Source organism: Falco naumanni, chromosome 2 (genome assembly GCF_017639655.2).
Source record: "Falco naumanni isolate bFalNau1 chromosome 2, bFalNau1.pat, whole genome shotgun sequence".
Lineage (NCBI taxonomy): Eukaryota > Metazoa > Chordata > Aves > Falconiformes > Falconidae > Falco > Falco naumanni.
The window spans coordinates 82,479,567-82,505,906 of NC_054055.1; the positions used below are offsets into that span (position 1 = coordinate 82,479,567).

The 26,340-nt window shown below is 38.9% G+C and overlaps 1 protein-coding gene across 1 annotated transcript in view; it reads left to right on the forward strand.

The window, feature by feature from the left end:
* Positions 1–26,340, forward strand: part of EFHC2 (EF-hand domain containing 2) — a 60,850-nt gene that overhangs the window by 31,185 nt on the left and 3,325 nt on the right. Inside the window, exons 8-13 of the mRNA XM_040585266.1 lie at positions 2,825–2,990; positions 3,972–4,114; positions 9,186–9,382; positions 13,903–14,036; positions 19,101–19,298; positions 19,843–19,935. Of these exons, the coding sequence (XP_040441200.1) occupies positions 2,825–2,990; positions 3,972–4,114; positions 9,186–9,382; positions 13,903–14,036; positions 19,101–19,298; positions 19,843–19,935 (931 nt within the window). The remainder of the gene's footprint in view (positions 1–2,824; positions 2,991–3,971; positions 4,115–9,185; positions 9,383–13,902; positions 14,037–19,100; positions 19,299–19,842; positions 19,936–26,340) is intronic.

Consider the following 26,340-nt stretch of genomic DNA (forward strand, 5'->3'; position numbering starts at 1 on the left):
AATGTGCATGCACTGTGACCGGCGTGGAAACACATGAGCTTGTCTTTTGGGTTCATCAGTTCAACCGCCTGTCCTGGCTTCCCAAACTTCTGGCAGGAAGCGAGTTATTTGCGGCCGTGCAAAGAGACGGGGTTTGTTTCTGCTGGAATACACTGCCACAAACCTCCGGACGCTGAGGGAGAAATTATTAGTGCCGATTCACATACTGAATAATTAAAAAAAAAAAAAAATTGTTAAGGATGATAAAGAGAGTCGAGACCCTAATTAGAAGCAGGGGAGCTGCGGACCTCAGCGCGCGGCGGGGCGGGGCGGGGCGCGGCGCGTGGGCTGCCGCGCGGCCACGAGGTGGCGCTGTGGGAGCGCGGGAACGGCGCGCGCCAGCCCCCGGCGGGGCGGTGGGCGCCATCCCTGGGGAGCGGGGTGTGCCTCCCGGCTCCCGGTAGCTCGGGTGGCATCGCCCCCGGTAATCGTCACGGGAACGCCGTGCCGAAGGGGTGCAACGTGGCACAGTGCACAGGGCTCGGGAGGCAGTTTTGTCACAAACAGCGTCTGGGAAACGGTATTTCGATGCACGTTTACATACACACGTGAGATGGCTGTGAAAATTGCTGAATGGAGTTTCTTTCACGTAGGGGCTTGGCCTTTGCACTTCTGAATCACAGAAAGGGCACGTGCATTTTTTATGGAGAAAAATGTTGGCATGATTTTTGCAAAACCCCCTTTCACCTGATCCAGGTGAAGGCATTAGCTTTTCAGACCATATTCTTCTGAGAGGTAAAGGCCAAAGAAGATCTCATTGTTTTTTCAAGTCAAAGACAAACTCTGACATCTGAATGCTTTCTATATTTTTCAATTTCATGCTGATGTTAGGCAAGTCAAGATTTTAAGAAAGTATGTTGCTTTGATCTTCTGATATATCCGTGTTTAAAACATTTTAATCACAAACCAATTCAGAAAATGTTCCGAGTGACGGCAGTTTTGTCATTCTCCTCTATTTGCACTGAAACCCATGCTACACATTTAGGTTATTCATCTCTCTTCAGTTCTGGGTAGAAAAGTTAAATTATTGAAAATATTTTTTTACAGGATCCACTTTTATACACTGGTCACCTAAATCACCTTTTGCCCCCTAGGCTGTCGTTTGTGTTCCATCTTCCAGTTTGCCTTGTTTCTCTTTCAATTACTAGCCCAGGCTGCTCTCCCTTCTTCAGGGCAGCATCTCCAGCCCACCCAGGCGTGGAGGTGATGCTCCGTGCAGGCAGTGCTGTGCCACTTGGCTCCGACCTACATGTTGCATCCGTGTTGGTGCAGGAAGGGCTCTGTGGGTTGTGGGGGGCAGCAGGCTGGGCTTGGGGCCACAGCAAAGAGGACCAGCTGCAGCCTGGGCTGCCCCAAAATCAAGGAAAGTGACTATCCCCCTCTGCTCAGCACTTGTTAGACCTCATCAAGTTACTGCGTCCCCTTTTGGGTATGCCAGGAGAGGAAAGACACGGACCGGCCAGTGTGAGGTCAGGTGGGGCCACAGGACAGTCAGGGCTGAGGAACACATCCCAGGGAGCAGGGCTTGCTCAGCCTGGGAAGGGCCCCAAGCCCCTGCCGGCACCCACCCATGGGGAGGTGGCTGAGACAAGGCAGCCTGGCTCCTCGCAGGGGTGTATGGCAGGAAGGCACGAGACAGCATGCCTAAGTGGAAACAAGAGGCTCAGGGCTGGGCGTCAGGAAAAACTTTGCTGCCAGGGCAGGCTGTGCAGGCTCCGTCCTGGAAGGTGTCAAGCCCCAGCTGAACACAGCCCTGAGCAGCCTGCTCTGGCCTGGGGCTGACTCTCCTAAGCAGGAGACTACACTAGAGACCTCCTGAGGTCCCATCCAACCTGAATTATCCTATATTCCTGGGATTTATGTCTTCATTTGCCTCAGGCCTGCCCGTTTACTTTCTCCCATATACAAGTTACTTACTTCCTCTTGCCTTTTCCATTTTCCATTAACCTTATTTAAGCAGCAGACGGTATTACTCTGTTGAAGTTTTACGTGAACCCCACTGGCAGCTGGAAGCTGTGTTGCAGCAGGAGAGCAGTGCAGGGAAGCAAAGGGGCCAAATGGTACAGTAAGATTTTCACCAAGAGAGGAGTAACGAGGGACCATAGGGCAGCTGGGCTTTTGGGAGCAACTGCTACGGGAAGTGAGTGCACGTCCCTGACCAGTCATGTCTCTGCTAAGTCAGGAGAGCTCCTGCTATCTGGGATAGTCAGGACCATTGATCACTGCAAGGAAAGACTTTTGACTGGGGAGAATGAGGGAAAACAAAGCTTCCAAAACTCTATATAAAGTGAGGTGTGGACTGAAGCTATTGGCTTCAATGTACCAAATTCTTCTCGTATATGTATGATTTAAATAATGAATAAAATTTTATTTACTTATGTATTTATTTTCCTCTGGCAAAAAGCAGAGGGCAGGAAACTCATATTTACTTAGTCAAGTTGTCTCAAAGAATAAAACTGAAAAATTAATTTAGAATGGCTAATTTATTATTTTATCCCATTTTGAAACTCTATTTGTCTTTCCTTTTGCCTGTGTGTCTTAATGATATTTGTCAAACATTTTAAGATTATAGGTGAAGTCCTGAAACCCTTGAAGAAATTATGATTTTGCTGTTGGCTTCTATGGAGTAACTCTACACTGTAACAGTAGGAAGGATCCTGGTTTGACATTGATCAGTGCTCTGTTACAGAAATAGGCTAATAAGTATTCATATTGGAAGTTTTAATCCTTCGTAGAATGGCTTCATCAGAACAGTAATAAATAAGTCTTGCTGTCTTTGTTGTAGAGGATTTCACCCCAGTTCCATATAAGACTCCATCACCTCCAAAACCAAAAATCCCATTTCCTCCTTATACTGGATTTGGTTCTGAAGAGGATTCTCTGTGCTCCTGTATGGGTCTGCTTCCCAAGCCTCCCCAAAAAGATTTCAAGAAATTCATGGAGAAAGACAGGTATTTCAGTGAAAAATAATTCCAGTTTATTTAATTACATCTTTTCATGAAGGAGATAAATGTTAAGTAGGGCTGTAAATTTTTCAGCAAAATTTGCAGCTCATCAGACTTCTAAGGGACAGGTGCACCAGGACTAGTTTAGTGACATGGTACCCTAATAATTATTCTCCAAACTCAGTAAAATTTATCTTTTGAGAAGGCAAATATTCTCACCCTCCCATCGCCTACCTCCTCCCCTTTTGCTGTCTTCAGTGGGAGTTTGATAGAAGTCTTAGTCTAGGTATTAGTCAGGAATTTCGTATGCTTCAGCAGTCCAACACTGATTTGTTTTTCTGTTTGACTTTCTGGCATTTGCTTTTTTTGTCTGCTGAATTTCATGCAGTTTACTCTAGCTATATTAAAGCATTAACTTTTTCCTTTCCATTATGAAATGTTTTGTCAGACAGTGGTTGTTGAAGCATAAGCAGAACACAAGGTCATATGCTAGAGATTCACCTGTAGAACCTCCCTAAAAGAAGAAAGCTATTAGCAAAAGGCTTGGGAATGTATTGATAGTGTATATATAGTGGTGCAATAAAACATTTGCAGCACAATCACTGAACAAATATCCAACTAGTAACATCATCTGGTGGGCCTGATTTTGTGGAGATAATCCTAGTATGTATTGCTGTTCAGAATTTGATTTGAATATATACCTACCTAAATGTGTTCTTCGTTCATAAATTTTCTGGAATGAATACAAATTCATTCCAGACCTGTGGCAGAGAAGTAATTTTCTCCTGAAAATGATTCTTTTCTATCTGACTGACTAGCTGGTTCTGTTAATTTAAGCTGAAAATGGTTTTTGACAAAAGTAGGGAATCTTACACCATTTTCCTTCTTGGTCCAGGAATAACACAATTAATGTATGTTACAAAACTCAGGAGAATGCATTTCTTAGTGCTGACTCTGTTTTTGATTTCTTGCCTCTTTGCTTTTTAGAAGTGGCATGCAAAGTAACGTACTGCGCTTTCTTGCAAAACTCACCACAGATAGTCCTGTTGACAAGGATCGGAAATTTATTATTTCCTACTTCCTGAGTGATGACACCATTTCAGTTTTTGAACATACACAGCAAAACACAGGTAAGATGCAGTAATGTCTTGCAATCAGTCCCAGTTGCCCTGCTCATTTGATTAGAGTTTACAATAAACATTGTGGCCAGACTCGGCACTAGCAGAAGCAGGGATATGGATTTTTAAATGCAATGGGAATTACATCAGCAGGTCTACTGCATTATCTTGCATAGCTCTATGTCACATTAATTTATAACCTTCATCACTCAGAACAGCTCTGTTCATTGTATGACAGTACTTCACAATATCCTTTCGGAAGTGGATGTTTAATGTGTTAGAACTTTTATTACATTTTAATTTGCAAATCTGGCCTTTAAACATTTGCTTTTGTAGTAGATAACATACAGGAATTGTAACTGGTGATAAATAGGGATGCGAAATGTAAGACATCAAGAATGAAAGAGTAAATGCTTTATTTTGTGAGATTGTGTTATGGTGTTATGAAACCTATATAGCGTCCATTGTATAGAAGCAGCTTATGAAAACAAAACAGCTGTGATATTTTTAACACACTTCAACATTAACCATGTAGTGTTGAGCATCTGAAGAGTGAAGATTGCCCTGCACTAGTGTCTGTGTATGCACGTGTGTGTGTATAATACTGAACTGAAGATCAAGAGCCAGACTACCCGTGTTTTAAGTGACAAATGCTTTGTTACTTCTCAGTTGCTTTATCACATTTATCCTATTGCTGGAGCATGGTCACCCAATGTTGTCATGGTTAAATTCTTTTGACTACTGTTGTCTGTTGTAGGCTGCCTCCAACTGAGGATATGAAAGGTTTTGTGATTTTCAAGCATTTTTTTATTTCCTTGGAGTGTCTTGCACACAGGTGGAAGGACACAGCACTGGAAAGGGTGTCAGAAAGTCAGTAACTCAGAGAGACAGGGAAGCCTTGGGCTAAGAGTGATCTTGTTGGAGAGATTAGTGTATTTCTGTGAAGGCCACAAAACGTCTGCAGGAACAGTTTCAGAACAGTTAACATCCAGAAATGCTGTGGCATCTCTCAACATGTGCAGTCAAAGGACTGACTGATAAAATCAGAGAGAAAAAAAATCAGGAAATCACATTCTCTCAGAGACAAGGAGGAAAGAGTAATAGAAGGTTTCCTTAGTTATCTTGTTAGGTTCTTGTGAAACCTCATGACTAGCTCTTTTGATACTGCTTGAATTGCCCTCTATCACAATATCATTTCTTGGCACAGAGTACCTTAGCGTGGTATTTCAGGTGCACCCTGCAATGGGGACCAGCTCACCGTGCTCAGTACTGGCCTATCTGGTACTTCCAGCTCACTGTCTAGAGCGAAGACTGCCCTAGGGGGGACTGTTCACTCCCCTTTGCTTCAGGCTCTGGTTCCAGCAGTTGACTTTCTGAGGTCAAGTTATTTAGCTAACAGTTGAAGACTAAGTACTCTTGCAACCCCACATTTAAGCCTTTATTGAAAATGATTTCTGATGTTAATCCTTTTCAGACCTATGATGAACATCACATCCATAAAAAATGAAGGTGTGGTGAATGTCTAGACCCTCCTGTATTCCTAGAGTACTCTTTTCTGTGCCAGTGGTGCTGCTAAGTCATTTAGAGTGCCCTGCACATAGGTAGGTTTTTTGGAAGGCCTGAGCCTTTTCGATGCCAAGAACTTCTAATGGTATCTCTGCTTGTATCCACCTATATTATGACTGCATAAATAGGGACCACACCCCCAACTACAATACAAGCAATTCTCTGGGAAATATTTTGAAAATATGTAGAGTACCTGCCTAGGCTTCAATGAGTTAGCCCCGTTCCACTGCAACATCAAGATATAGCACTGTCTATGGCAGCAATGATCTGCCATTATTATTTTATGAGTTTCCTGCCATCCAGTGGCCTCTAATTTATGCAACTTCTTGTATTACAGCTAAATACACATACAATTATGTATGTATTTATTATGTAACACTGCTGTGAGGCTCAAAATCAGCCCAGTTCTCCACTAGTGAATTATATTTGACTGGCATTCCTTTTGTCCGGAGACATAAAGGATGCTAAGGGTACAGCTGCACTGTTAAATTAAAGAAGTCAAGGGAACAGTTTGATTCTCAGACCCCAATCATATGTATTATCTGTTCCGTCACCGCTGGTTCTCCTTTGCCATTGCAAAAGGCCCCACAGAGCCTGGGGCCCCTCCTGGAGGATGCTGAACTCCAGAAAACTCTTCTGCAAGGCAGTAAGGGCAGGGCTGCACCAGGTTTGGCTTGCTCCACTCTTACAAGTCATCTAACGCTATACCAGGAGGTTTTGCACACTCAAAAATTCAGATCCTTCTGCCACGCCCAGGGGCTGCAATACATACCCTCGTTTTATGCTGTAAAGCACCACTCTGTTGGACTGCAGCACAGCCCTCACATACTTTCACACAAAAATAATAGTTGTGTCTTTAGACCCCAGATTCATCCCATAGCACCCAGAGCAGGATCAGTCACACACTGTGCAGTGTAGATGTGGTCAGTTGGTCAGGCTCTTAACAGCATGGGACCAGAGATTGCTTCCTGGCTACCTTCTATTTTGGAATGAGAATATATGCTGGGATTGCAGCTGGGAGCCTGTTGAACATTGCTAGTCAAACAAAATGAAAAACAAAAAATGAGCAAGTTTGCATACCAACAATAACAAATGCTTTAAGATGCATTTGAAAGGCATATATTTGTAAATGGCTTTTAAACTTCCCCGGGATGTTAAAGTGAATGGAGTAGCTGACTTTCAGAGGTGGTAGAAAGGTGAAGTGGAAGGATGTGGCTAAAACTGGCCATTGGAGGGTTTAGTGAGAACAGCTTTGAAAAAGCAGGATAAGAAGTAGGGATGGGGAGGGGTGGCAGAGCAGCAGTGGGAAAGAAGCCTGGGACTGCAGAAATTTCTGTTCCCACCTTCCTTCGTTTCTTTCTTCTCCCTTTCTCTTCTCTCTCTTTATCCCTCCCTCATTTTAGTCATCTCTGAAGGAAAAGTGAACAGGTTTCTTTGAGGTTAAGAATGAGAAGGCTTTGTGAAGGTCAGATAAAAGTGGCTAGAAAAAAGGAATAAGGCATGCAAAATGGGAGTAAGGAGAACATTCCTGTGTGAGGAGTAGTGTTGAAGTGGATGGGGTGGGAGAACAGTAAGTTTGAGCACATCCTACAGAGGGGATGAGTTAAAATAGTAAATGAGTCCCAAAATAACAACTTGACTGTCCCCTTTATGCACAGGTTGAAAGGGCTATTTTTTCCTTTTTATTTGCATGAATTGATACAAATCAGCAAGTAAAAATGTTTCAAATCTCAGACCTAAGATGGAAGTAGTAAGTTGCTCTTACTTTTCTCAGTCCAGTAACCTAAAGGTTGCAGAGAAGTTCTTCACATGATTAGTAACACTGTGAAACTGTATTTGAAATGCACAGGGCTGGACATCTTGAAGCACTTGTTGAGATGGGGGTCAAAGCATGAGAACCTTGGCTCCCCGTGCAGAAGATCACAACCCCTTTTTTTACTCAGTGTAAGACCAAGCCAACAGCTGTACAAACACCTGCAAAGTCTGATCTGATCTTAATGGAAGAGACTCTTTGGTTGTGGTGTTTATTTTGTGCTTTGAGCCTGGCTCCTGTAGATTTCCATCAAAATTTCTCTTCAGGTTTCAGTGTAAAATCTCTAACCTAATGAAATATTTTGGATGGCTTTTCTTTATAACACTTGGAATGTACTAACCTGTAATGTTTACAAAACAATTATGGGACAAAGGTATTAAGGTAAGTTTCCAATCTAAGTGCACAGTTGTAGGGATATAGAGACAAGAGTGAAGTTCCAATCTTACGAAGACCAGTTCTGTTTAAATATTACAGACAATTGCCAGGATTATATAGCCTAAAATTTCATATTTGTTTTAGTAGCTAGGTGAAAAGGACTGTGTTGAGATTAGAGTTACATTAGTGATTTGAATTGTTTTTTGATTCAAGCTAGATCCGACCATTACCATAGTGTAGTTTTTGTCCTCTGCTTTTACGGTGCTAGTAAAGCAATTAAGACAGACATCTACTCCAAACTCTGGTTTAAGAAGTAACTCTGGTTTCACATTTATTTATAATTTTGACTATAAAAGGCATTTTATTACACGGTTCATCAGCCTTTTATTGGACTTGCATAACTACCTAATATGTAAGATGTCATTAAACGTTACTAAAGTATGCTTTTTGGCTTTTGGCTTGGAAGCTGAAATATAAACAGGAAACAAACCCCAGGCACTCCAGAGTTGTTGTAGAGCACATGTCCTGACAAAACTAAACATGTGACAGAATGTTTTCTAGAAAGCTTGATACATACAATGCAACCTTGTGGTGTACCAGAAGATAGTACTAGAAAGTGAAATATTCCTTTTAGTATCTTACATACCCTTGAGGACCACATGCAGTTTCCAGTGGCACAAATAAAATCATGGCAATGTGAAAAGCAAGAATGTGACATACACAGCTCACAAATAAAATAACAGATCACAATTAAATTGCATTGGCAGAACAGTATGTGGAAGATAGTGTCATGTCACTCCTACTTTTTTTTATATTCAAAAACCCTTAAAACCAAGTTAGAATTAGAGCACACCATAATTCATGATCTAGGACTGTGCTATCCTAAGTTGTGAATATTTTTTTGTTTTTTGCTTTAACAGTTCAAGGATGATTGCCTGCATCTTACATTTTGCACTTTAATGTTTCTCAAGGTCAGTCCCAAGGCTGGCAACAGGGTTATGGGAATGATTTGAAGAGGCACATTTCTGTCCCATTTTAAAGAAAAGAAAAAAAGGGAAAAGTGTTTGGCAGGCATTCAAATGAGACGTGTCACAGAATATGCACAATGTAACAGTTGCTGTGGACACTGGCAGAGACAGTTCTTTTAGCAATGAGAGGGAGGGGGAGAGTATATTGTAAGACAAGGAACTCAAGGATGAACACTGATACTTAAACACAAATCAGCTGGTTTGGGGTGGGGTGCGTTTTGAGTTTTCTTTTGTGGTTTTTTGTTTGTTTTTTTTCCCCAAGTAAGGCCACAATTAATTATTTACAATTCTATTCCCATAGGGATACGTGGTGGGAAGTTCTTGGAAAGAGGTCGCATTAAGAAGCCAGGGCAGGAGCTCTTTAAGAGTGAGCCATCTGAATACTTCAAGGCTCAGAATCTGTTTGTTGGAGCCAGAGTTTGTTTCCATGGTCACAACTTTCTTTTGGTGGATGCTGATGAGTACACGTTCAACTACATGGAGAAGCATGCAAATGAGGTGAAGCAGGCTTTTGTTATTTTCTATTATCTTTAAGGACTATACCTTATCTAGATATTTTTCAGCATTATTTATACCTAGTTACTTCACCCAAAGTTCACAGCCCAGCGCTCTCTGTCTAGCAATGGATTTAGGAGGTGCTTGCTAGGGAGTGCATGCAAGCCTGGCCACTCTTTACCATCCTTTCCCCTTCTACTTTCTCAGTGTCCACTGTTACTGTATTAGAGGTTGTTAGATGGTATATTCCTGCCTATTCCTTCTCAAGACCTCTTGCCCCTGAATTGATCTAACTTTGTTGAACCTACAGATAACTGTCTGCTTCCACAGCTTTCTGTGGCAGCAGTTGAAAAATTCACTGCCTGCTATGTAAAAAAAACCAAAAACCAAAAAACAACAAAGTATGATAAAAGAAGTAAGTATCTTTTATCTGTTTTAAACTAACTCCCACTAATTTCAATGTCAGTTCTAGTTTTCTGGGGTTTGATGAAGATCCTCATTCACTTTATGCACCACCTTCATAATTTTTAAATCTCACACATTCTTCCCTCTCAGCCTAATCCTATCCAGTTAAGAGTCTCACCTTTTTCAGTCTGTCCTTGCAAGGCAACTGTGAGACGTGGAGACTGGAACAGTGCACAGTTAAGATGTGGGCCTATCCAATTTAGTCTTACTGATGAAGTTATTTTATTCCCTGATTTTACTTTTGGGTTCATACATATTTATCTGCCAAAACATTTCCCTTGTGATATTAGAAATTCATATCACAGTCAGGAATTCAAGCTAACAGTTTATACTGAGCTTCACTATCTTTTGGTGTTGCTTTCAGAGGGGAGAGCAACAACAGAGAGCTGGGGTACCTCTGCTGTTGTATGCTTTATGCTACCAGTCATGACACAAATGGCTGGTAAAGAAGCCCTCATTCCCCAAAGCTGGGAACGTATCCAACAGGAAGACATTAATTATCTATAGCAATTGTCACAGAGGTCAAAAAAGAAAAGATACAGGGATGGAGAACCACAGAAGAGTCACAGAGCTTTTGTGGGATTTTTTCTTGGTTTGGTAAGAAATGTAGATTACTATTTCTTTTTTATGATGAAGTTTCTGCAGCAATATTTGAATAAATGTACCCTAGTATACTTGGAAATTCCTGTTATGTGCAGCTCTGACCCATTCACTCTGAAAGGCAGCTCAGGAGCCAAGACATTTTTGCCTCACAATCCCTATTCTGGATTGTTCCTTCATCACAGTGTGTTCTTGAACATCAGCCTTAGGACTAGACTGTGGTCTGAGGACTTTGGTGTAGTGCATATGCTTCATAGCTCATGGTAGGCTGTCAGCATGACTTGTGCCTTCAGCAGACCTTCTCCAGAGCTGCCCTTTTGCTTAGGCTTGCTGAGGGCACACCTAAGGAAAATATACAAGTGGGTTTATCAAACTGTGGTCCTCTGCCCATTTGTCATCCATCTTTTGTGGATGGAGGAGGGAGAAGGTTCTCAGTGCAAGCCTTGAATTGTTCCATGCCTGCTGGCTCACCAAAGTGAGCAGGACTCCCAAGGTGCCAGTAGGCCTAGTGCAGTCTTGGAGACTGCGAGTCTCACTGTCATTGTGCTGTTGAGGCAGAGGTAGATGCAACCTGACCCTGTGCTGCCTTTGGGCCACACGTGCTGTTCTCACTCAAATGAAAACAGCAGAACTGTGTGATTTCTTTGTAAATGAATGTGGAGTTAGCCCCACCTGCCTTTCCTGGAATAATGAGGAGGGTCTGCAAAATGCTTACTGATATAAAATGCTACAACTGCTAAATGGTTTAAGCAGTAAAATGTAAAGCTCTATACATTATGTTTTCTTACTGCTGGACTGCTTCTCCTCCCAGCAGAATCAAAACCAAAGCTATTCTCCAAAATGCAGTGCATCATTAGGTTGTAAATGTTCTTTGGAACTGCTCTTTGCATTATCTTGGGTCAAACAGGTGAGATCTTAGTTTTCCAGACTGAATGGTTGTATATTATCAGAATAAAATCTGCAGAATGGGAAGACGCAACACTAAAAATACTTCTTTAAAGTGAATTTTGAAATGTTCTTTGCACAGTTAAGATTTTAAAACAGCTAGTAGAAAAAAAGATTTATTCTTCCAATGATAGGTGCTTTGTTCATATCCTTGGAATAGAGCTCTAGAAGTAAGGACACACCTTGTTTGCCTCAGTTCATCAGGAGATTGCATACTCAGATCACAAGAACTTCAGCAATTATTGGAGAAGAGCAGAGCTGGAAGATAGTTTGAAGAAGGGGAAGCATTTTAAGATCATAGAATCATTGAGTGATTTGGGTTGGAAGAGACCTTTAAAGATCCTCTAGTTCAAACCCCACTGACTGTTTGTCAGTTATTTCTAAAATTAGAAAATAAATAATTTTCCTTTTGAATAGACAGAAGTTTCCTTTCAACAGAACACATCAACACATTCTCTGAAAACTGGTGAGAAAAATCCAGATGGAATGTTTTTCTTCTGGAAAATGGCATTTTGGCCACTTTTCTATAGGCATATGTTGATTTAGGTGAAATTTTGATCGGTAATCATGATACAGGTAGGAATTGATTTTCCTACCATTGAAACATTTGTCACTACATAAGGTATTTGGAAAGTTTTAATTTTCTGTTTCAAAATTGTGTTTATTGTATTGTTTTTAAGTTATGAGGAGAGAAGAATAATTGAGTCTTGTAATTTTGATTGCCACCTGTACTGAAAGTAACTTTTCTACACTTTTAGTTCTTTTCAAATTTGAGGAAAAATAATGTATGTAAAAAGCATAAATTTGCTCGCAAAACAGAACATGTGTGTTGCGCAGTCTTACTGGTATTATCCAGGTTTGAGGAGGACTCTTTCAAACAAGGCATCACTGTGCCTCCTTGGAAATTAATTCATCATCTCTGAAACAGTCTCAGTTGTTCAAACTGTATTGTCTTCTGCAGCAGAAATATGGAGGTTGATTTTACTTCCATTGAATTCAACAGAGTAACCTCTGACTTAAGCAAGACAATCAAATAAAACTAGCATGACTACTAGCATGTCAGCAGTTACATGAGAAGGGGAGAAAGCGGGTAGGGTTATTACCATGCTGCTCGGGTACTTGATGTCTATGTAGCTGTTTGGAATATGTAGTTCAGAAAAAAAGATGTAAAAATATCTGCTTTGATAATGTAGAGAAGACAGGTTTTTAAATAGACAGAACACTTTGTCCATCTGTAAATACTCATTGATTCCTTCTGCTCAGTCTTTTCTCAGTCTCTGTTCCTTGCTTTTTCAGCAAAAAGCTGTGTGCTTATGGCCCAGACAATAACGGCTTGGGCAGGGTATTTCTGTCTCTAAAACTTGATTGCTGGTCCACCTGCTCCACACCACTGCCTTGTGTGGCATTGCATCCCAGGGTTGTTCCTGGAGTTTTGGCATAGGCAGCAACTGTCTTCTGTAAATCTGAGCATGTTACCTGCAACCACTGATGTATTAATCGTGGATCAATTTGTACTGCTCTGGCAGTGTCATAGGGACTTTAAATACCCTTTTCAAAGTAGTTGCCTTTGAACTGATACAAAGCTGTAGACAGACTTCAGCATAAATGGGAGTGAAACCCAGTCTCTGTTGTGATTAGGTTCTTATTACCAGTCACGCCAAATTCCAAATAATTGCCAGTTAAAGCAACATTTCTTACTGGAAGAAATGGGAGAAAACTTTTCAGACTGCTCATTGTGCTTTATGAGTTAGGGTAGGGCATGACAGATGTAAGGACATATCACCTATTCATACCTGGACTTGACCCTAATTTAATGACTGAATACCCTAGATGTTAAAAATTAGTATAGCAAATAAATCTTTGGTAGAGCTCTTACACAACAATATGAATATAGGGTGGAAGTCTTAGTGCTCTGGTTTTGTTTATCTAAATTCAAATTTATTTTAATCGCCTATTTAATAAGAAAAAAGCATTCATCTTACGTGACAGGAAAAATTGGTTCCTAACAAATTTCGTCTGCTAATTCTGAGTATGTAAGACAACATAGTCTAATACGAATGACAGCATCTGTGGGAACAGTTCATTGGAGCCAATGGTGAAAAGATTAGTTTTAACTTGGTGAAATTTATTGATTGAGAATTAAGTGAGGTGCACCAATATAATATAAAGACCATGTTATTAGAACTGTAGTTTAAATGTTTCTACTGCTTTAACAATGTAATGTTTGAAACAAAAGTAGATGTTCTTTTCTGTAGCTGGAATAAGCTTTCTGAGAGTGCATGATCTGATGATTTTTTTATATTCTTGGTAGGAAGCAATTTTTTTCAGTGCAGCAAGCTTCCCTCCAAATTTAACACAGTGCTGATAGATGCATTCGAAGTGAGACAATGAAGAAACTAATATTACTTGACAGTTCAGCATTGCCCTGCATCTTGACAGCTCTTGCTGGTACATGAACAGTTGGTTGCAAAGTGCTTTTTGATCTAATCTATGTCTTGCTTTCCTTTGTTAAGTTCTGTATGGCTGATATTGGTGTCATCCTCAAGAAACTGAAAGACATAGCCAAACCTCGTTCCCAAGAAATCAGACAGGTGTTTGCAGCCACTGACCCTGAGCATACCAAGGTGATTGAGTATGACCCTTTCAGGTAAGATAGTGGATTTTAGGTTTTGATATTTAATGAAGGCACATTCCCCAAAAATGTATAGAGCATGACTGTTTCTTGATGTTTTCTGCACATGTTAGCTGACAAATGGCATACATTTGTTTTGCATTTACTTGGAGACTGTATGTGAAAAATAAAGTGAATCCATGCCCCAGGAAAAAAGAGAAATGTGATAGTTTCAAGTAAGCTGAAAAGTTTCAAATAAGCTGAAAATCTGTCTACTATTTAGGGAGCTGGCACAGGGTGTTATGGAGAAGGGCATGTCAGCAGTAATATATACACTGAAAGATAAAGAAAAGTCTATCCTGGGAGTGAAACAAATTAATGAGTAGTTTTGAAATTCAAAAAGGAATGTTTGGAGTTGTCTCCTGAAAATGGTATTATTTGGGTTTTGGATCATTGATAAAGAAGAGAATCTTCACGGAACCAAGGTATATTGAAATTACAGAATGCAGTGGTAGGCATCTTTAAAAAAGTCTGGAAAGTAGTAGTCAGAGCAATAACTAGTGCTTGGATAGTAATTTCAGCATAGGTAGAGGGAACAGAAATTTGGCTTCTGGCAATTGTCCAGATGTGGCAATGGGGAAATGTATAGATACTTGAAAGAGGAAATCATGCTCAATGGAAGCTGATTTCAGTTCGTCCCACAGCCGGAATACTGGAGCATATGAACTGTGTTAGGTACTGGTAAAGTTAATGATCTGGAACAGAGGAGGAAGTTTTACCTAGAAGCATTTCTTTTTCGCAGTGGTAATAACTATGTATTTAGGAACTGTCGTAGTAACTAAAGCATATAAGTAGATGTATATTGGGTGGATTGTCATCCCTATAGGAATGTTAACCAAGGCAGAAATTACTTCTGAACTACCTCAGAAGAGTTATAGATCAGTAGAAGGTTCTTCCAGCAATTTAAAGTGAAAGTAGTGAGAATTTAAAACAAGCTGGTATTCAGAAATGAAAAATAAGTCATTAAAAGGTAGGATTTAAACTAAGAGAGAACACAGTTACTGGCAGCTTTTGGTCAAAATATTTCTAGACTTAGATATTTTACTCCACAGAAGCAAGATTCTGACTTGTTAATTACATTAAGAGGGAAAATGTAATTACTAGAGTAAGAAGGGAAGAAAATTTACTTAGTGTGTATCTGGAGAAACTTCATAGCACTTGGAAAAGGGTTTTACTTGATATGCACAATAATGGTTTAAAATAAAATAATTATGGTTTAAATTTAAATTATGAAATAATCATCTGCAAAACTTTTGTATTCTTACATGAACTAAGAGCAGGTCAGAGGTTTGGAACATTTGCATGACAAAATAGGTGGAGCACACTTTTAGAAGGGTTGGTTGTGCTTTTAAACAGCAGGGAAAAAAATTTATTTTATCAAGAAGAGGCTCAGCTGAGTGTAGATTTAATCATAGTCATATTCAGCGCAGCTGTGAAAAGCCCAACTATTTAATTTAGGCTAGTGCTGTTCTGTGGCATGGAGAAAGATATGTGTACTTACATAGCATTGAGACACTTGGTTTCAGCAACAGAAATGCAGTAACCCCCTCCATAAGCAAGAGAGGAAGAAGGGGAACCCACGTCGTAAATGTTCTCTTGGCCTCAGTGCTCACCTGGGCCAGCCTGAACACGTGCTAATGGTCTGCATCCCTCCTGCGGTGGTGGGACTGCAGGGGGTCTAGCAGGAAGCATTCACACTACCAGAGGAAGAATTTGCCTCTAAAGAACATTTAAATTTTGTGCTTTATAGTGATAATTGATTTTGTTTCTGTTCATTCATATTATATCCTGTAATTTAAAGACTCTCTTCTTTTTATTATCCATGTGTCTTATTTTAGAATGAAAGAAACATTTTTAGTGGTGAAGACAAGAGCGATTGTTTGCATTTATGAAAAGTTGAAGATATTTTTCTGTGAACAGAATATGTATTTTTCTTTCAGTTTTGTATTTTTTTATGTACATCACTGCTTATTTTTAATCTGTCATGGCATTTCATGATTATAACTAACTACAAATGATTATTTTTAGTACAGGCAATTATCTGTGTGACAGCTTCCACCAGCATGATAATCCTCTTTTCTTATCTTAAATACAGCTAAAGCTTTACTGTGCTCTGAATTGGGCTCTTCAGATTTCTTCCTTTCTACCTATGTAATTTTATATGATCTGCTTTTAAAAAGGTACCTGTAAGTATGATGTAGTGAAGCAGAATTGTAATTATACAATTTAACTAATTTCAGAACCCAGATCTATGGCACATTGTCCAGGAAATAAGTACATGACATACACTGAAGCTATCCCCTAAGCTGTTGTTAAAACTACTGAAATCTTTGTTAAGAAGAGAAGAAAAAAATAACTAAAATTTAGATGCCTGTGCATCATGGTCCTATCCAGACTGCTTTTTCTCATAAGCCACTGGCAAGACCCTTTACTGTTAGAGACAAAGTACCATGTGGATTTAACAAAGATGCCTGTCTTCCTTTTAACTTGAGAAAGAGCTTTCTTAAGCAGTTCATTATTTTTTCTTCTTTCTCCACCAAATTCAGATTGCAATCTGTCATGTTTTTCTAGAACAAAAAAAAAGTGAACCAAAAGAGAACTAAGCTGTGAAAACAATTCTTGCAACTTGTTTCATTTTGTCAGGAAGACTTTAGATGTACTTTTGTTTGCGAATCTTGGGTCTCACTCATTAGTCCCTAGCAATCACTAAAATATTCCTTAATTCCCAAACGAGACAATAATTTTATCTGGGGTTTTTGTAGACTTGATTGTCACTGACTGGCTTGAGAAAATTAAAGACTTCTAAAATTCTGAGACAGGAAAAATCTATGCCATGTATGGAAATCCAGTCTGTGGAAATATTCAGATAGATGATGTTATCTACATGCTTTGAGCTTCACCAGCCCAAGCATTTAAGAGTGCCAGGCTTATCAAGGTATATTGTCGTCTTCTTTGTGTTTGTAGTAGTATTACTGTGGGCTCCAGAAAACAGGCTCCAGTTTTGACTGGATCTCTGAATGCTGCTACAATACAAATAATAATATTTAGTAAGTGGAAAAATCGTACTGACAAGAGAATGATAATATTAATAGATGGACTATGTTTTTGTCATTGAGTTTGCATAATCTCAAATACGGCTTGCTACTGCCAACATCTTGTCTTCTTCTGATATTTATCTCTTGCCACTGCACATAAAGGATCTTTCTAAATTATTTCAAGATTAAAAAAGCAGCAGTTGAATCAAAATAGACACAATATGATGCTTAGCATCCTTTTTTGAATAGCTGTGTAAGTGCGATCATATTCTATGAAGAGATTCTTCATTTGAACAGGGCCGCACAAGCCTCTGAGAGGAAGCAAGTGAGAAATTGGTGATAAAATTTGTCAGTCTCAAAGGGTACTAAGTTTCTGTGCTTTCAGTTCACATGTGGATGTTAAGAGACCCATTATCACATTCATTCAAGAATTTTAACTATTCTCCAGCCAGCAGTTCAAATCTTGTGTCAGAACTTTGTGCATCACTAATAATTCCTTCCATTTGTTTTCAAAGATTGGTATATAATCACAGTGATGCACTACCCTCAAGAATACCACAAGGTAGAGCTCTAATTGGATCAGCAATTACGGTGAAGTTTATTCTTAGTGCAGTTTATCCAGAAGTATATATAATTAATCTAATTTTGACTGAGGTACGTAGGCCTATGTTGATGCTTTTGTTAAAAAAAAATCCTGTTGAACATGAGTTCAGCAGAGGCAGATGTTTGGTGTCATAACACCAATGTAGTTACACTAAGACAGGTTTGACAAGAGGCCTTGTAACAGCTGAGTTAACCTACAGTTCAGGCCAGTTTTTTCCAGGAGAGCAGAATTTCCTTGCATAACTTGCTACTGGTGGTTTTCTTTCCTTATGTTGTGTTATCATCCAGGACAAAGAAGAAATCTGTAATTGCGTGAAGGCAACAGTCTTCAAAATTGGTCCTTCTCCTCCCCCCTACCAGCAATATAAATCAGAGGGACATTCTTCTAACCTGTAATTACTAGTCCTGATCCTTAAGCTCCAAAGCTTGTGTCCATTTGCTGATATACTACAAGTGCCTTCAGCTTACCCGGAAGTCACTCCAGCTGTATTATCAGCAACAAATTCTTGATATTAACAGGAATGAATAGTCATTCAGTGCCAGCACTGACCCATCAGATGGATCTCAGAAACATTTCTCCTTCTTTGGAATGGGCTGATTTGTTTGAGTAGCACAAGCAGTCTTGGGAGAGCACATCTCAGGTTCTTCCCTGCATGTGATCTGATGCTCTGCTGACAGCGTCCAAGTGTAACCTGGTCATGCTACTGCCTCCTATCTCCCGTTCTTGCCAGGAGGGCTTGCGATTACAAGCTGGGTGTAATTTTCTGCCCTCTTTCTGTGACCAATTTCTGTTTCCCTTCCCCCAGCTTTCCCCTGAAAGCTACCTATCACAGCCAGCTTTCACAATGCTTTGTGAAGTGTGGCTTGCCACTTGGTTAATATTCTGTTCTCTGTTGGGATCTTCTGCCCCACTTCTCCTCTGCTGTTAATTCTCTCTATATATTTTATGCAACAGTTGTTGTGCCTGCTTTGTGTTTACTGATAATCGTGTGTTGCAGAATGCAAAATATAATTAGGAACAAAACAGGCTAATACCTTGTTAATTCACTATCTTGTTAGATAAATGCAATGACAAAATTAATCTCTGCTAATATTCCATGCCACTATGGCATCTCTGGGAAAAGGTTTCAGTCATAAGTATTATGTATTTTTGTATGTATAGCCAACTACTGGGCAAATGTGGAAATTCTGCAAAAGTTTAAGAGTTCAGGTAATTGCCATTATACCTTCTTGAACAGATCTGGATTTTAAATTGAAGTAGATACATTCTTTAAAGATCTAAATACAGTATTTTGTAATGAGTGCGCTTTATCCTCCCCCCCCCCGCCCCCAGTTTAGTAATTATTAACTGTTTTTAACTTCTTTACTTAAAACTAACGTAGACTGTTGTTTTTGTGAACAGAAATTTGATAGTCGATATCGCTGATGGAGCATTTTCAGAACATGAAATTATAACTCTTGGGCGCTATTACAGTGTGAGAGATGAATATGAAATAGACCTCCAGTTCCTCCTTGCAGTGGCTCAAGAACGACTAAAGAAAAATAGCTTTGAGAATTTTGAACAACTGTCTGCAGTGCTTGTATACAATGACCGTGAAAAGTAAATTTCCTCTATTTATCCTAAGATGTTATTTGGGAAGCTCTGCTTGTAAACCTATCTACTTTCTGTTTGTTGCTGAGCAAATTACATATTGCAGATGAAGTATATTATTTGTGATGTTAAGCCTTTCTCAACACTTGGCTGTAGACAAGCAAAGGATAGCTTTTTTGTCTTTTTTTTTCATTTTGTTTGGGGACTTTTTATTATAGCTGCTGTACTGAACATTCTGTGACATAATCACATGCTCAGAATCAGAGGAAAAATTGTGATTTAAGGGAAAAAAGAAAGGATTTGTAGCTGATTCTGATGTCACAGATAAAGAATCCCAGAGAACCACTAAGGACCTCAGCATGTGGGAGAACAGGTCACCTCATGCACTTCCAAATTTCTGGGCTTTGTAATAGCGAAATTTCATAAAACGTTGTTTTCTTTACCTCTACCCCAATATTTCTTGTGTGTTTTCCTATTTGCAGCAACGTTCACTTGAAATAAATCTGAGAAATACCTAATGTACACTTCCTCCCTTCTCTTCCTGTTTGTGTAGATGTGGAGTGCTGCCCCATGAGATGTGCAGGACTGTTTGCAAGTCCTTTAAGTTGCCACTGGCTGATGATGACCTGCAAGCTTTACTGACCATGTAAGTTAAGGGCAGACAGTATAACCTGCATGCATGGATGCATATCAATGCTAAATATCGACTTCACACACAGTTCTTAATAATTTTTCATTTGTATAATATTAATCATTTCATGATGCTGATTTTGTCCCTATATACATATACAAACTTTCTTATTATAGAATATTTATGATCAACTGAGGTCCATCCATCTTAGCAACTTCTCTTCATTTTATCTGACACAGTAGATTATGTGGGGTTTGCCAGAATTCTATGGAATTAGTCTTATGGGTATAGCTACTGATACTTATCATTATCAATGCGATTAACTTTTTTTGCTTTAGTTGTTCCTATGTCTATGTAAAATAAAAAAAAGAGCACATTATGTAAGTTTTAAGAAGCATACCAATGCATGCAATTAAATGTCCTTGAATCAAGTAGGCAACATCAGTAGTAAATAAAAGTTACTTGCTATTCCTATTCATCTCACCTGAAACATATTTTATTGTAATTTTTAGAAAGGAAAAGGAATGTTGTTTTTTGTATTTTTCCATAGCACATTTAATTGTTTTGAGATAAATAGGTTGGCTAGCTGAATTAATGGGAATAGAAGTGAAAAGATCTCATATTCAGTGCACTTGTATTAAAGGCTGGAGTTCAGAGTAACCTGTGGTGTTTTGAACACTCATGTGATGTTGAGTTTGGTTTTCATGGCCAGAGTTTCTGGCAATAGGTTTAAATGCATGCGCATTGGACTCTTCTTTCTCGCGTAGGAAATCCTTAAGTGTTTTGTCTGTGCCTTCATACTGTGTTAAAAGCAGGAGCAGGTCTTGTCTTCCATCATGTTTAAATGCTTTCAGGTAAATATGCTTCTTGATTTCAGGAAGAATTGCAAACTAAGCATCTGGATTTCTCAGATAATGAAAAGACTCTTGGCAGGCAGAAATGTGGAATCCATTTTAATAAAGCATCTTCATAGGGCAAGCAAAACTTCCTACTTAAATGAGTATCAATAAGACTGCTATAAGAATTCTAAGGGGCTGTTTTTCATAAAGCCCCCATTTCCAGACCAAAAAACTTTCAGAATAGCTCTCTGCAGTAGCCAGATAGACAACTTTGACAATTTGTGTGCTGTTCATCACTTCTGACAGTTAGGATGCACACATTAGTCATCAGAAGTATGTCTAAATTTTAGTATTTGTCTAAAACTCATTTTTTAGAACACCCACTAAGCTGCCCAATACAAAAAGTGTTGGAGGACAATTGACATCCTGTACTAGACAAGGACTTCTCATATTTTCCACTTCATAAAAGCTGAAATTGAATAGATGCACAGACAAGGGACTGGAGGTTTTCCTTTATGGACTAACTCAATGCTGATGAAAAACAGACAAGCCTAACACATCATAGGCTCTAGAGACATGTTTATTGTTTGTGAATTCAAACCAGGGAAAGGTTTTGTGAGATGAACCTCTTCTCTCCTGAAGAGTCTTAGTGTAGGCAGTTAAAAAGAATAAGCCGAGTTCATTATGATAAAAATTGGAGACAATCTTAGAAGACAAGGAGGAGACTAAAAGGACTGGATTTCACCCAGCTTTAGCCGGGTACCTGTGATGGCTGAATTAGGATTCAGCTGCTCTAAGTTCTTTCTGTAGGTGATGGAGGAGAGTTATCTCCTCAGTTTGTGTAAGAGATGGATTTCTAAATTACCATCCATTTTCCTTTGTTTCTAAAGGGGCTGTGGCCAGCCTTTATTGCAGATTTCTGTATGAGTAAGGTAAATGGTGTGAAGCTGGGCCTCAGATATCAGTGTGAGAAGTACTTTGTTTGATGGAGTGCTATGTGTAATGCCAGTTCTAAGTTACAATATCAGCTGCTTTGAAAGATGGCAGTTTATATGGTGAATCACTGCACTGCCAGTAAGAAGGAAGGCTGTCACATTCTTAATAATGTGTGCAGTTGGCACTGCTTGGTAAGTTTATTGTTTCGTGAAGGTGCAGAGTCAGGGAAAGATTTTTTTTAAGTGTATTTGGTGGGAGTTAATTTCCAGTAATATGGAAATCAAAGAATAGAGTTAGATGAATGAGATTTAGACTTTTCCTTTCCTCTTGCTTCCTGTAGTTTTCTTTGAGAGTGAAGAATGACGAAACAAGCAGGTTTATTGTTAATGAAGAACAGTCTCACTCCTGGGGAGTATGCAGTTCAGTGTGGGCAAAGTTTGTCAACAATATTCTTTCCCTGGTTTTTTTTTTGGTTGAGGAAGCATGTCCACTGATGTTTCTGAAGCAAGTGGTGGTGGTATTCCTACTGTCTGTACCTGTATTTATGAAGGAAGAAAATGGTACAATAAAAGTTGTTGGATTGATTCCCACAAAATCAGTGTATATAGCTAATGCAGTAGCTGGACCCTGTTCAGCTATAAAATGATGCTGGATAATGTGATCAGATAATAGTTGAAGACTGAAGCTATATGTTTATTCAGCTTTGCTATCTGTGATTAGGTGGCAAAGAATTTCTGTAGGACTTAATGGTTCTATTTTTCCATTTTGAAAGGTAATACTCTTAAAGTATTTATTATTTACATTTGTAAATTATACTGCAGTGATCTGTCACGTATTAAAAGGATGGGATGGGAGTGGAAGTTCCTTTCTTAGTTTTGTGGTCACCTCCAGATGACCCAAGACTTTGTTTACTTTGCCCAAAGACCATTCAGTTTGCATAGAGTGCAGGGAGAATTAGCACAAACATGGAGGTTTCATAAAACCCTTTCATATTTTCTGCCTAGAGTAAATTTATATTTTTTATTTTGCGATAGTGAAATAGTAGGATTTACGTACCCAACAATGTGTCCGTTTTTCCAGTTTACCTGACCTGGCTTATTACAAACTATTTCCTTTCTCCATCAGCATTTTCTCACTCAGTTTTTTAATCACAGGGCAATACAGACTTCTAATTGCAATGTATTAAGTAATGCAGATGGTACACAATTGTTTCTGCCAGAAAACTACAATTGTCATTATAAACATTTCTTTAAATTCATGCAGGCATAATGAATAATTACAGTTTGTTTAATAAATAAATGTTGCTGAAGTGCTTAAGTAGTGAATTTAGGGTTTTTTTCCTTCTATTTTTATTTGCTGCAATGCTAAATGCATGCTAACAAGGACTTAAAAAGATGCAGTCTTTCCCTAGAGGTTATATAAACAGCTGACAGATAAGGAAAGGAGAAATGCAGGGAAGAAAAAGTGGATGACAAGTTTACAAGTATTACACGTTGATTGTTCCACGTTAGTTTAGTTGTTAAGCATATGTCCCTATTTTTAAAAATGTATCTTAATTTCTGTTAAAAGCAGCTGTGTAGTTCTTCATTTCTCAATGGTATGAGGGTGAGACTGTTGGATGTTGGAGTGGGGCTTGTTTGGAAGTGAATCCCTAGTGTTTCAGGTAACCATGCCTGACAACAATGCGCCTCCTACCTGGACATCCCAGTTCTCAAGTCACTAATAGGCCAGGCCAGGACACTCCTGCCTGCTCAGCTTTACCCTGGTTTGTGGCTGGGTAATAATTTTTTACCTAGTTGCCTACCTCTAATGTCTTTTTTTAGGGCTGACCTAGTTCTTTCAGGCAGCAAACCCTCTTTTCCAACTACAGCAAGAGTCCTGGTAGCAGGAGCAAGATTGGAAATGGTCACAAGATCTTTCTCCTGCATTCTGTCTTCTGCTTGTTACCTTTGATGAGTGAGACTCCCTGGGCCATTTGTGATGAAAAGACTCTCTACCATTAATATTTAGATCTCTTAAATTATTTCTGTTATTTGGTATGCTGAGGAACTGTTGGTTCAATTTATAGTTGTTCAAGATGTGAACAAATGTATACACAAGATAGGAGCCATTACTTAATTCATCCTAATCAGCTGCACAGACTTATCCATGCTTGCCATTTTAAATCTTTTCATATGAACAGTTTATGACGATTTAGGTATATACCTGTGTTAAACAGAGACTATCAAACACGCTGAAGAATCCCAACATTTTCTCTAAGGTTAAAGCAGCATGGTGCTTCTCATTTATTATTATCAGATTAATGTCTTAATAAATGTTATTCAAAACTAAGGAATTAAAAAAAATCTGCATGTACATTAACTTTTCACGTAAATGTTTGTGTTACAGATGTCTTGATGGGAAAGAAAAAACATTTGTAAGTGGCCTTTACTCACGAAAGTACCCTTGGGAATGGTCATATTGTGGTTTAACCAGTTTTTCACACATCTGGAGTATTTCATTATGAATACATTTTTAGAAGCCAAAAAGTAGGGTCATTTCTGTAATGTCAAAGAAAAAAAAGCTCTGCAAACTATGATAGGGATGGGGGCGTGACTTTCATAGTCTAAAATAACGTGCATTGGTAAAGTCCTAGGGCAAAATTGAAGAGAAGCATGGTTTCAAGAGATCTTTGTTGCATCTTCTTGGTAAGACAAATCAAATTTCCTTTCCTGAAGAGCACTGTTAGTTTCAGTCATATTAATTCCAACCACTGAAACGCATGACATCTCTGTCCTAATAATGCACAAATTGATAACATCTCCACAGTCCATCTGGATACTCTGTGCCATATTGCAAGTGTGTGCTTTTAGTAGATTGATACAATAAGTCACAGCAGCAAAAAGATCTGAAAAGTAGATTATTTTTTTTTTTCTTTTTTTTCCTTCTGGATTATTCTAGCATAATATTTTAAGCTGCTTTCTGTAGCTATTTAAATACGAGATTTAGGAATCCCGTTTCCTCTGCCCATATTAAAATCTTTGGTTATAGTTAAGGGCATGCCCATGTTATCATCTCAGTTTGCCAGTGCTGTCACATCAAAGGACTTTTCTCCTTGTTAATGCTTGTCGAAAGCAGAAGCAATGCTTCCCTTGACTTCATTGCCTCAGCATAAAGTTTAAGTATGTTACACATCTTCTCTTGTTCTTTTTTTAAAATCCTGCTTTACAGCTCTGCATCTTGGCAGTAGATTTAATCTTTTGACTTTTCACAATGTGCAAAAGATAAACACATATGTAATAACAGAAAAAAATTATAGTCGTGATAGTTCTGAAATTCAGAATCTGTGTGCATAGATTTTTTTTCCAAGAGGTATAAGCTATTTTATTGTCTTGCTACTTCTAATGCAAAACTTCCTTTTCCCAACTGCCACCTGTAAGAAACCTGAAACAAACAAGAACCCCTGAGAATTGGGAATGATAATTTTATTTTATATTGGATATGTTCCCCAAAAGTAAGGCTTTGTGAAAACGTTAACTTGCGTGTGAGCTATTACAAAGAAGCAAGCTATCATAGCAGGGTTTCTTATGGCAATGTTTCAGACTCCTCTTTAATATCAGTAACAGTAGCATTCTTTTCTGACTTTGCTTTAATCTTCAGCATAACTCATTGTACTTAACATTCCAGTTTATCGCTAGCATCTCTTGTTTATGGCTGTCAGTATATTTTATTATTATCTCTTCTGCTGACTATTAAATGAAAGGTGTGGGGGGAGGAGAAGGAAAGGATGAGTTGCTGATTATTGCAGTTTATTTTTGTCACTGGATTTATTTCTCCTCTTCTCTGGTATTGTTTTCCAAGTTTGTGCTGTAAATTCTCTCTTAAAGAACCTTCATGTTTAATTTTTACCAGAACCCTCTGCAGTGACCGAAGAGTTTTGAGGCCCATGTTTTGTGCAGTGCTGTTTATTTAAGAGCAAGATAAAGTGATTTTCTAAAATACTTGTTTCCTGGAGATGTTCCTGTGCAGTAGTGTTTGTCTCACCAGATTACAGAATTGTTTAACCTAATGTTTCCCACCCAAGAATAGGTGTTGAGTCTTGCTAGCTGCATTTGTCTCTATGGACTCCAGTGAAGCACAGATGCTTCCAGGTTGTACTGATAAACCTAGACCAGGTCTCTTTTATATGTAGATAGTCTTAGGTGAGACAGACGTCATTCAGAGAAACTGCTAGTACAGTATTTATAGCAGAGCAGTCAAGCTGTTCATTTCAAGAATGATTTGCATGGCAGCTTCACCTTGCAGGTATCTTTTAAGCACTTAACTAGTGCCACTGAAATAACAGTGGTTCCCAAGTGTCTTAATCACCTAAATGTTTTGCTGAATGAAGGTCTTTTTTTCTGAAGCTGTTTCATCCAAATCAGTGGCAAAAGGATGATGTGACTTATGAATTTGCTCTCATGGGGTTTATTACTGTGGGGATTTTAGAAATTTGGGGAAGGAAGACAGTGTGTTCCACATGTACCTGTAGACCTTAGCTGGCAGCATATATATCTTCATGCATGTAAGGGAGCCTCATAACTGACACAAATTTATTTATTCCATAGAAATAAAGAACAATGCCATTAAACAACTACCGAATGACAAGGCTCGTGATTTTTAAAGC